Here is a 12,306-nt window from a genome sequence, read left to right as displayed (position 1 = left end):
GGTGGGCCTGAGTGGGCATAGGCTCACCCACTGTGGAGCCAGGCCCAGCCAATCAGAATTAGTTGTTCCCAACAAAAGGACTTTATTACAGATAGAAATACTCCTCAGTTTCATCAGCTGTCCGGGTGATTGGTCTCAGACGATCCCGCAGGTGAAGAAGCCAGATGTGGATGTCCTGAGCTGGCGTGGTTGATAGGCTGGTTGGACGTACTGCCAAATTCTCTAAAACAACATTGGAGGCGGCTTCTGGTAGAGAAATTAACATTAAATTATCTGTCAACAGCTATGATGGACTTTTTTGTGCATATGGAACATTTCTGTGATCTTATTTAAACTCGTGAAAAATGGGACCAACACTTCAAATGTTGCATTCATTTTTTTGTTCAGTATAAATTGAGTAAAATTTTACTTAACAAGTCACATAAGTATGTGTGCATTAAGTGTTTGACATGCTTTTTTAATGACTACATCATCTCTGTCCCCACACAACTATCTGTAAGGTCACTCAATCGAACAGTGAATTTCAAACACAGAGTCAACCACAAAGACCAGAGAGGTTTTTCAATGCACCGCAAAAAGGGCCCCTATTGGTAGATGGGTAAAAAAAAACAGACATTAAATATCCCTTTGAGCATGGTGAAGTTATTAATTACACTTTGGATGGTGTATCAATACACCCAGTCACTACAAAGATGCAGGCGTCCTTCCGAACTCAGTTTCCGGAGAGGAAGGAAACCGCTCAGGGATTTCACCATGAGGCCAATGGTGACTTTAAAACAGTTACAGATTTTAATGGCTGGGGTAAGAGAAAACTGAGGATGGATCAACAACATTGTAGTTATTCCACAATACTAATCTAAATTACAGAGTGAAAAGAAGAAAGCCTTTATAGAATAAAAATATTCCAAAACATACATCCGGTTTGCAATAAGGCACTAACATAAAACTGCAAAAAATGTAGCAAATAAATTAACTTTATGTCCTGAATACAAAGTGTTATGTTTGGGGCAAATCCAACACAACACTGAGAACCACTTCATATTTTAAAGTATGATGGTGGCTGCATCATGTTATGGGTATGATTTTTAGGGATAAAATAAACTGAATAGAGCTAAGAATAGGCAAAATCTTAGAGGAAAACCTGGTTCAGTCTGCTTTCCACTACACACTGGGAGACAAATTCATATTTAAACAGGACAATAACCTAAAACACGAGGCCAATAAATCCTTCTTTGACTGGTTTCCTCCCCTTCCTCTACACCTGGATTCACCTTGTCAGTCTGTCATGGAAAGATCAGGCGTTCTTAATGTTTTGGTAGACTAAAGTAGCTGTCACACCATGTAAAGGGACCAACCTCATAATTCCTGTAGTCAGCATGCCAATTGCATGCTCCCTAAAAACTTGACATGTCATTGTGTTGTGTGACAAAACTGTACATTTTAGAGTGGCATTTTATTTACACACCTGTTAGGTGGATGGATTATCTTGGCAAAGGAGAAATGCTCACTAACAGGTATGTAAACACATTTGTACACACAATTTGAGAGAAATAAGCTTTTTGTGCATCTGGAAAATTTCTGGGACCTTTAATTTCAGCTCATGAAGAAACAAGGGACCAACATTTTACATGTTGATTTTATATTTTTGTTTAGTATATAAAGCATTAATAGTGCCTCCCATGCACCACGGAAATTGTATAGGTTAAAAACAATGACAGAACTGTTTCTTTTTTGTGAATGGAGGTCAAACTGAAGCCAAGCCTACTGTCTTTTTGGCAATCTGTATTGTTGCAATCTTTGCAATAATGTTTGTCTACTAAACAATTACTTTTAAAATGCTTTGAGCACAGATGAGAATGGAGGCAGTTTCCATAGTGCTTCTCCTCATTACCCTGACCAAAACATGTTGTACAATAGATGTCACTGAATTTGCCCCTGCAGCTGGTTGTAAAAGCTTTTCAAAACACATTATGGCCTTGTTTTTTAAGAGAAATATTGGCTCATATGTGCAACTGTTTTGCATTAAAATAATAGATTACTGCCGCTCATTGTGGATGGCTCTTTAAAAAAAAAGTAGAATACAATTTATTTATCCATCCAATATATCAGGGTGGAGACAACTACAGTATATTCAGGCCATTTTACATTATCAACAGTGGACTGTAAAGTATAGAGATTTCATGGTTGCTATAGACAAAGAGAAAACAAAGTGGTTTGCAGATGGCTCAAATGTACTGCTTGCTTATCATTAAACAATGATAATTATGTTCATGCCAGACACAGGTGGAATTGTCTATCAAGACAGTCAACACTATATATAGGCCTAAAGTCCCACCATTCTCTACTCATAATAGTGTTGATATTTCACAGGAAGGATTTAAAATGGAGCCAATCCAGTGGCTGTGTGAGCAGCATCCATTTCTGACGTACCAATGTTTTTCCATTCCATTTGCTTTACTATTCTACATCTTGGCTAAACAGGGATGTCTCTCTTTGACATACAGGTCTGTATTATATCTTTTATACATCTATTGTAGTATTAAGTTGAAGATCAGGGCATTTAAAAAAGAAAATTGCAACTAAGGTCAGACCAATTATAATTTACTTTTAGTATACACACACACTTGTTTATACAAATTCTTTATCCACTGGTTAATTCACACTTGTTGGAACCTCCATTTGGAATTAACAAAGGATTTCAATCAAACTGCTTATTTTGTTTGAGCGGTAGGAGGTATAACACTGGTCTTAACAGGTACCTCTTCTTGGCATCCGGAGGCTGTATCCTAGCGATTGTCACCATGGGTGTATACAGCTTGCTTCTGCTCATCTCCACTGTGATCTTTGTGCTGCTGGTGTGTTCACTGAGTCCAGAGCGTGTCCATCCATGGGTCTTTGGACTGCAGATGGGTTGGCAAACATTCTGGCACCTGCTCATACAGTACAGAGAATACTACCTCAATGAGCCCACTGATTCCAGGTACAGCACTGTTCTTAATTCAGTCAAGACTTTCAAAAGGATGTTAGTTTCCTACATGTTCTTGTGACTTAAATGTTTGTGTTGGTTGTCTGTGCAGTAGACCTCATGAGCAAACTATAATCTGGGGCTTGGGGGGGATCAATGAGTTCACAATGGAAAACATAACATCAGCTCCACAATAAGTACATTTGAAATAAAATAGTCGTCTCCCAGTCCCAATCCACCAATAAAATGTGTAAAGTACAGAACTTTAATCTCAGACTGACTGTCTTACTTTTATTTTCTGTCAGGCTTCTCCTATCAATGTCCTCCTTGATGCTACTCACCCAGAGAGTCACCTCCGTGTCAATGGATCTACAGGACGGGGGCAGGGTGACATTAATGACCCAATGCCGGGTCTTTCTCCCACTCATCAGCTATGCACTAAACTTCACTGCCTTGCTCGGCGGACCCCTGTCCTCGTTTGACCAATTTGTATATTTTGTAGAGCAGATTACCATCAGCCCTCCTCCCCAGCCTCTGTCCGTTATATCCTACAAGGGCTTTCAGGTGTTATCTCTGGAGTGGGCTAGGAACTATCTCACTCGTCTCCTCAGAGACAATGCCTCCAGTTTGTCCGTCTCCAACAACGTCCTCACCGATGTCTTGTGGATATGGGGCCTTGCTGTGGTGTTGAGGATCAGATACTACTCCCACTGGAAGATCAGTGAATGTCTGAATAATGCTGCTGGGCTTGGGTTCAGGGGGATGGTCAGGGAGGACAGCCCAAACTGGAGTGGCCTGTCTGACGGAGATCTTTGGACCACAGAGATGTCCTGCCAGGTGTCCGAATTTGCCCGTCGGTGGAATGGTACGACAGCTACATGGCTACGTAGGCTGGTTTTCCAAAGATGCAAAACCGCTCCGCTGGTAATGACGTTTGGGTTTTCCATCTGGTGGCATGGCATACACCTGGGTCAGTTTGTAGGGTTTCTTCTCTGGGCTGCAGCTGTGAGAGCAGACTACCAGATACACAAGTACTTGAAGCCAAAGCTCACGTCTACTAGGAGGAGATTGGTGCGCACCTGTCTGTGTTGGTTAAACACTCAAATGGTAATGGCGTGTGTTGTTATTGCAATCGAGCTTCGAAGCACTTCCTCTTTGAAAATATTGGGTCTGACATATACTGGTGTTTTTCCTCTTCTTAATGTTCTCTTTATCTTCATTGTATGATAAGATCAAGAATAATCATATCATCTGGGTTTTTAAATGTTGCTGTAAAATCAATTAGTTGACGTTATTCATAGTCATTGACACAAAAAGCACACTTCTATTCTTGCTTGTTTTGGAGGACTGAAGGGGAAGGTAATCGTGTTCTGAGAGAGTGCAACCATCTGATTATTTTGGAGCAATTGCCATCTTATTTACAGAACACTATATACCTTGTTGAATGCATCTACCAGCTGAGGGTCAGTGTAGATTTGTAGAAACTTAATGATTTTATCCTAATTGTATGGCTGTTGCATCTTTTTTTTTTTTTTTTAGGGCCGTTTGAATTATAGTTGATTAGCTGTTCTTGACATAGATTTTCATAGAAGCCAGAGCTGAACATGAGCTTTATTAGGAGACAACACCCAATACGGTCAAAACTTACGAAATCATGGGTTGTGTACTACTTTATAACTAGAATGTCCTCTGCACATTAGAATGTAAATCTTGTGTTCTGAGAAGTTCATTGTACCGCTAGTTAATCATTTTGCAATGAAGTGTCTCTTCGTTCTTTCCACAAGTTTCCACAGACTATTCCTAAGAACAGGAGTAGTCCAAGGTTTCGGTTTGAAACAAATTTTTTCCAGCAGTCCTCTGGTTTGTTGATGTCCAATGTGTAGATCTACCCGATAAAGAGAAAGGAATCACAATCAGTTACATCCATTGAAAATAGTTGTTGGGATGCATTTGTCTCGATTATTAAGGAATGATTCACAGTTGAGGGTTCTGTGTAAAACATTAACATAACCACATAGAATTATATTTCTCTGCATAACCAAGGCTAAATCATTATTGAATCATCTCAAACTAAAATGTTAGCACACAGTATATCAAATATACCCTCACCTGATGTGTGAGGTGAATAGCCACAGTTGATAGTGTTGCATAGTAAGGCAGAGTCTGTTCCGCGTTGACCCCAGCCACAATCAGCCCTGACATCATGGCCACCATGAACCCACTGAGCCAAGGCTTGGTCTGCTCCTGGAACCTCAATGCTGTAGACTTGACTCCTACCCTGATGTCGTCATCTTTGTCCTGGTGACAATAGGAAGGAATATAGTGCACAAATTATAAACAGAGTCGTCATTCATAGAACAATCTAGAATGTTCTCCAACAAACAGCATGAACTGAGGAAGCACCAACATTTGCAACAGCAACTTTAAATTGTCACAAAATGACAGTCATAGCACATGTGTACACTTAATACCTGATGGGCATAGATGGTGTCATAAATTAATGTCCACATCACTCCTGAGAAATACAGAGGTAGGCACACTGACCACTCACAGGAGCCTATGACCGCTGACCAACCAAGCAGTGCTCCCCAATTGAAGGTCAGACCTGAGGAGAAACAAGTGTTTTATTTTGTTTACAGAGCATTCAGAAATTATTCAGACCTCTTGACCTTTTTCACATTCTGATATGTTACAGCCTTATTCTAAAATTGATTCAATTGCTTTTTTTACTCATCAGTCTACACACAATACCCCATAATGACAAAGCAAATAAATACTTTTTTTAAATGGCAAATTCATTACAAATATAAAACAGAAATACCTTATTTATATAAGTATTCAGACCCTTTGCTCAGTGCTTTGTTGAAGCAAATTATTGTGTATTACACTACAAACTTGGCACATTTGGGAAGTTTCTCCCATTCTTCTCTGCAGACTCTCTCAAGCTCTGTCAGGTTGGATGGGGAGCATTGCTGCACAGCTATTTTCAGGTCTCTCCAGAGATGTTCGACAGGGTTCAAGTCCGGGATCTGGCTGGGCAACTCAAGGATAATCAGAGACTTGTCCCGAAGCCCCTCCTGACTGTGTGCTTAGGGTCGTTGTCCTTTTGGAAGGTGAACCTTCGCCCCAGTCTGAGGTTCTGAGCTCTGTTCCACCTTTCCCTCAATCCTGACAAGTCTCCCTGTCGCTGAAAAATATCCCCACAGCATGATGCTGCCACCACCATGCTTCACCGTAGGGATGGTGACATGTTTCCTCCAGACGCTGGGCATTCAGGCCAAAGAGTTCAATCTTGGTTTCATTCGGCCAGAGAATATTGTTTCTCATGGTCAGAGTCCTTTAGGTGCCTTTTTGGCAAACTCCAAGCGGGCTGTCATGAGTCTTTTACTGAGGAGTGTCTTCCGCCTGGCTACTCTACCATAAAGCCCTGATTGGTGGAGTGCTGCAGAGATGGTTGTCCTTCTGGATGTTTCTCCCATCTCTACAGAGGAACTCTGGAGCTCTGTCAGAGTGATCATCGGGTTCTTGGTCACCTCCCTGACCAAGGCACTTCTCCTCCGATTGCTCAGTTTGGCCGGACGGCCAGCTCTAGGAAGAGTCTTGCTAATTCCAAACTGCCTCCATTTAAGAATGACTGAGGCCACTGTGTTCTTGGGGACTTTCAATGCTGCAGAAATGTTCTTGTCTCGGAAATCTACGGACAATTCCTTCGATCTCATGGCTTGATTTTTGCTCTAACATGCACTGTCATGTGGGACCTTATACAGACAGGTGTGTGCCTTTTCAAATCATGTCCAATAAATTGTATTTACCACAGGTGGACTCCAATCAAGATGTAAAAACATCTCAAGGATGATGGAAACAGGATGCACCTGAGCTAAATGTCAAGTTTGATAGCAAAGAGTCTGAATACTTTTTATTTTAAATACATTTGCAAAAATGTCTTAAAACCAGTTTTTGCTTTGTCATTATGGGGTATTGTGTGTAGATTGATGAGCACATTTGTTTCTTTAATCCATTTTAGAATAAGGCTGTAACATGACCAAATGTGGAAAAAGTCAAGGGGTCCGAATACTTTCCAAATGCACTGTATATGGCAGCTCTATTGCAAAGACCAACTCAGTGGCCTTGTGGTTAGTGTCCTCCCTAAGATTGGAAGGTTGGGAGTTCCAACCCTGGCCAAGTAATATCAGACTGTAAAAATGGGACCAGATGAGTCTCTGCTTGGCACTCAGCATTAAGGAGACATATTGGGGGTAAGGCCCTGCAACAAACTAACGTCCTGTCCAGGGGGTGTACTTATACACCTGCCTCACGCTACAGAAAAAAGAGATGGGTTCCTGCTTAGAGCTGGGACGATATACCAAAAATTACTGACACCGAGATTTCAGTTCCTCTTACCAAAGCTAACGTCAGTCATTTTGCAGCACAACGTTCCTGTAGATTGTTCTAATACCATTATTTGGTCAACAGTAATGCATTATGTCGATTCCTGTTATGAAAGTATCTGAATGTCCCTGTTTCACTGTCGACTACTGAAGCACAAGCATACGACTGTTGCGCAAAATGCTATTGCGGGAAAAAGACAGTTTTCAAAGCAACTACTGTTGTTCTAGTTACAGATAGTAGAGTCACAGCTTTTCTGTGAGTATATAATATATTTCTCACCTCTTAATATTAAAATTCATGGCACCACTTTACAACCGAAGTAGGATGTAGGTAGGATGGTTTTGGTGCGCCCGCGGGGCACGCCATTTGCAATGAATAGGCCTAGTCCTAGCACTGGAAAGTTTTTGTAGGACATTACATTTACTTAAAGATTAATCAATTAGCCTACATGGCTACCTAGCAACAATACCCCATTTAGAAATCTAGCTAAGTGTTTTGAGTTCCCACTTCCTCAGGTGTTGAATAATATAACCACGGAAAATATGCCCAAAGATGTTGGATAATTCTCTGAAAAGCCCAAAATAAATCTTATAATTCTGGATCCTATTTTGCCAGGTGGCAATTAAAAAAAAAATCAATCATGCATTTCTTGGATATGTTAGATGCAATAGCTTACTTTTTTAATCATAGGCTACACCATCGCCATCGTCTTACTTGGCACTGAAAATGTTTAGGTCTGGAGCTCTGACGCTAATGTAAAGTAACTGTCCATCAAAAATGTCTTTATCATTGTGTTGGTTGTTATCGAGAAAAATAGTTACATTTATTGCAATATGACTTTTTACCATAACGCCCAGCTCTAGCACCTTCCCCAAAAAATATTTTATTGTAATTTAAGCGCTGATTCATAGTTATCGTAAAAAATGTATACATTTATCGCGATATGGATTTTTGTCCAGATCGCCCTGAGACGTTCTGTCTCCTACAAGCCAAGGATCATGCAAGGTTAATTACTTCTCTAACTATCTATTGCAAAGGGGAAGCTACTATTTGTGACAATTGAAACAATGCGGATTAAAAAGTATTTACAAAAACATACCCAATACAAGCTGTGGCCAGTAGGTGATCCTCTTCATTAGTGGATATGTGACTACCAAAGATAGGGAAGCAGCTCCAAGAGCTATACTGTGAACGGGAAAGTGAATGTCATCACATCTGTCCAAGTGGACTGCTCGTGGACAAGACAGTATTCCGGTCACAATCTTCTGCACTTTAACAATCTAGCCTTAATTTAATTTTAGAAAAGTATTTTACAGCTGACTAATGTGTTCTTTGGTTTGAATGGGGCATGTACCTGTAATAATTGAGACAAAGCAGGACCCCCAATGCCAGAGAAAGCTGACCCCCCAAGAAGACTAGGGCCTGCATCTGAGTGATCTCCCCTGCAGCAATTGGCCGAGTAGCTGTCCTGGCAACCTGCAAAGTACAAAGATGAGGCAAAATAAACAGTCAAAAGCCTTTCAATGAAGTCCTCTGATTGTATCATTTCCATGGCAGTTTGTTCCATTTTGTGCTGCTTTGAGTAAAGATGAATTACTTTTGGCCATAAACTATGTGACAAGTGTGATTTAAAAAGACACCCTCTGGCGATATATATTTTTTTTAACTTTTCCTGTTGAAAAACAATATCCCATGTCAAAATATAGTAAAGGACAAAACAAAAGTATGTTTTGATCAAAATTCAAGTAGTAGTTAGTCTGATGGTGCCCCGCTGATTTCCTCATTCTCCTCCCTCGCTTGAGGGACAACAGAGAACAAAAGAGGAAAGTCCCCCCTATGTCATGAGGCATCTGGACCACCTATTGAGATGTGCCTTTTTTTAAGTAAATCAGATGAGGTGAAAAGGAGACTGGGGTAGGACTTCAACAAAAACAATGAGTAGGCCTATACTATATATTTTTTTAAAAGGTGACAACGAGTAGATTACCTTCTTGTCAAAGTCCTTGTCCCACATGTCATTGATGGTGCAGCCAGCCCCTCTCATCAGCAGGGCCCCCGTGCCGAATAATGTGAGCATGCCCAGATGTGGGAGGCAGCCTGGGTCTGCAGCCAGGCCGATGCTCCAAGTGCAAGGCAGGTACAACAACCATGTTCCTATGTCACAAAGAACAGGCAATCAGATCAATGTTTCAAAACATTAAATGAAGAACAACTGATGGCGTTTCAGACACCTCATACATACGTACACCTCTTAACCCTTTACATTCATGGGAATTGGCCTATATGGATAGGGCTGAATTTAAATAGTTCTTAAAAAATAACTATGAAAAGCATATGCATGACCATGGTAGCAATTGAAAGTGAACAGTTTGGAGATCATGGGAAAATAATTAGACCAAGAGTTCACCTGACACAAGACTGAATCCCAACATTACACTGTTGATTTTATGTGCATTTTACATTCTGTACTTTCGGCATATTTGTTGATAAGTCCATCTGAAAATACTCTGGATACATTCAGTAACATGATAAGAGTATTCCTGGAAAATGTGGGGTAGGTACAACACAAGACAACAACAAAAAATGACAAGGGTTTATGTGAGAGGACTAACTGATGTCTCCAAGTCGGCACACACCTCTACAAAGTGTGCAGTTCCTAAGCAATTTCAATGCACTTTTATGGCTCAAAGAAGAGTCCAACTATAAGGTACTTTTTGGCGCTCTCCTAGCTGTGCCATTTAATAACTAAACCACCCTGCATCCCTTAATTACTGTTGTTGTTAACCTAATCTAAAATCAGTCCATTATAAATCACTATCTGGGTCAGGTGGGAAAGATTTGAAAGCTTGTTTTATTGCCAACCTGAGAAGGGAAGTAAAAAAAGAAAAAAAAGATCTTACAGTGTTAGGCTGTCACAGGGCAATTCAGAAAAACAGTTGGTAATTTTGGAATGCATAAAAAGGAGTCACGAGCGCATTTAGGTGCGTATTCTGCGACAAATTGTTTTCACAATAAAACATAGGGTTAGAACAACTCAGGTTATGATGCCATGTCATCGTGTAACTGTACATCAAACATAGTGATAATTAACATTGACACTGTATATGACAAGTTTTATGATTTGGAAATGTGAAGTGCACATTTGGACTCACCGGGGTTTGACATGCTTGTATGACATCAAAGCGGTATTTATTATAATCCTCAACATCTCGTCTTTCAAAATACATTGAGTAATCTTAATTGACATAATTTCCATCACTCAGACAACAATAAATATGAGAAAGTTGCCCAATTAACTCTGACATGTATATCATGTTACTGTACAGACACTAGGTTCCAATGTAGGTGTTTATTACTGTCCAGATCTAGCCATTTTCAACCCAACTCAGGTATGAGTGTAAAGGGCTGCCATTAAAAATACAAAATTATAATATGATTCCAGACTGTTAAATCTATAGTCCATCAGTTATCCACCTACCACATAATATAACATTCAAACCCTAGGTCAACATTAAAGCTACTAACCGATTGGTTTGTCAAGTCTCATTAATCTGAGGTAGGGTTGCATGGGCGCTGGGGCAGAGTTGACAATCCCAGCCGCTGACAGGCTAAAGTGTCTTTTCCTGGTGGCATCAAGTCTGGTTGGTGGATTTAACAACCATGATTGCGGGCTATTTTCTGGGTGGTGGGTAGAGGCTGTTGTTTTTCTCTGATTGTTCAGGTAATTGCTGGAGAGGCTAGGGAGGTTGGAGTAGCAGGTCCCATGGCGACGCAGCCTCCAGGTGTTCAGAATGATTTGAGAAGTTAATCTGGCAGGGAGCATCATCTCCTCTCTCTGCAGTCAAATGCACATGATCCTCCCTGACACTTGTCACATCTGGAGAGAGAGGAAACATGATGGGAACATGACACGTTGTCATTTATATGCAAATTATGTCCTTTGTCACGAAGGGCCAACCACACACAATAGGGTTGCACTCTTTGCCTTTACAGTCTAGTGTTTTATTGTGTGCCATAGCTGAATGGCTTTACATGACTGACACACCATCAGACTGTGGAAAAACTAAAATATAATGTAATATACAGCTGATTGTAACGGGCTAATGTGGTGCTCCATTCACAGTTCCAGGTTAGATACTGTAACAGCTAAAAGGAGCATTTTCTAAATTCAAAACAAGCTAACCAAGTGTTTTGTGACATTTGCAATCTACAATATAAATCCTGCCGTGAATCAATTACTCTTAATAGCCTAGGCAGCCTATAGTTTAGGCACCAAATGTCCGATTTCAGACTATTTAGGTTGTTGCATACCCTTGGCAGAACGTGATGTACAAAATCCTAAATGGTCCGAAAATAGAAAAATGATGTTTAATAAAAAACGTATATTTCCCCGTTTTTTTTCGCCTTCTTGCCATTAAAGCTAGTTAGAGAAACATGTTGTCTTCGCAGGCTAAATGGTGGATACTTTATGTATGAGCAGGTCCACGGGGGACACGACCGCCGGGAATGCACATCAAGCTTAGTGCATGGGCGCTAGATCTGCACTATCGGTCTAAGTAATCTATGGATTCATAACGCTGAACGCATTGAGGTTAGAGTTCACTTGCTATATTATTTCAGATTGTAGGACGAAATGTGTTACATTTAATATTTTTCACTGAACGGTCATATTTTTTACAAAACATGCAAACTTACCTTACTAAAATGGCTTCCCGTTTTTTTCTCGTGGAATGTTTGGTACGACGTGTTAAATGTTCCGCAAGAAACACTCGCCTGATCGGTTGTTGTTCTGCTTGTGGGACGATATTCCACGTGGGATATCAAAACACCGCCAATTTTGGCGCAGCTAAATGTTTTATGGTCATATTCGGGGTTGCCACTTTTAAAAACCAGGTGGAAACGAATACATTTGTCGCTAGTAGATTTTAGGGTGTCTACATAAAATCGACTTT

At 40.4% G+C, this 12,306-nt stretch overlaps 2 protein-coding genes across 3 annotated transcripts; one reads left to right on the top strand and one right to left on the bottom strand.

Moving 5' to 3' along the window:
* The first annotated feature begins 2,360 nt into the window (after nucleotides 1-2,360).
* Nucleotides 2,361-4,565, top strand: mboat4 (membrane bound O-acyltransferase domain containing 4). Its single transcript, XM_029677669.2, has 3 exons — nucleotides 2,361-2,504; nucleotides 2,756-2,980; nucleotides 3,271-4,565. The coding sequence occupies exons 1-3, from the start codon at nucleotides 2,383-2,385 to the stop codon at nucleotides 4,190-4,192; spliced, it is 1,269 nt and encodes a 422-aa protein (XP_029533529.2). The 5' UTR covers nucleotides 2,361-2,382; the 3' UTR covers nucleotides 4,193-4,565.
* Nucleotides 4,559-12,197, bottom strand: LOC115139840 (4-hydroxybenzoate polyprenyltransferase, mitochondrial-like). 2 transcript variants are annotated; one of them, XM_029677667.2, is made up of 8 exons: nucleotides 12,050-12,197; nucleotides 10,880-11,231; nucleotides 9,342-9,508; nucleotides 8,709-8,830; nucleotides 8,454-8,539; nucleotides 5,437-5,570; nucleotides 5,075-5,263; nucleotides 4,559-4,850 (listed from the first exon to the last, which is right to left on the bottom strand). In XM_029677667.2, exons 2-8 carry the CDS (start codon nucleotides 11,178-11,180, stop codon nucleotides 4,707-4,709), a joined length of 1,143 nt encoding a protein of 380 aa, XP_029533527.1. In that variant the 5' UTR covers nucleotides 11,181-11,231; nucleotides 12,050-12,197; the 3' UTR covers nucleotides 4,559-4,706. The 2 variants fall into 2 exon arrangements, with proteins under 2 accessions (XP_029533527.1, XP_029533528.1); XM_029677668.2 differs by lacking the exon at nucleotides 12,050-12,197 and adding an exon at nucleotides 11,666-12,030.
* Between the last annotated feature and the right edge of the window lie 109 nt (nucleotides 12,198-12,306).

The sequence above is a fragment of the Oncorhynchus nerka genome, linkage group LG13 (assembly GCF_034236695.1).
Source record: "Oncorhynchus nerka isolate Pitt River linkage group LG13, Oner_Uvic_2.0, whole genome shotgun sequence".
Lineage (NCBI taxonomy): Eukaryota > Metazoa > Chordata > Actinopteri > Salmoniformes > Salmonidae > Oncorhynchus > Oncorhynchus nerka.
Note: the sequence above shows the minus strand (reverse complement) of the source record. Positions and strands in the feature narration are given on the sequence as shown.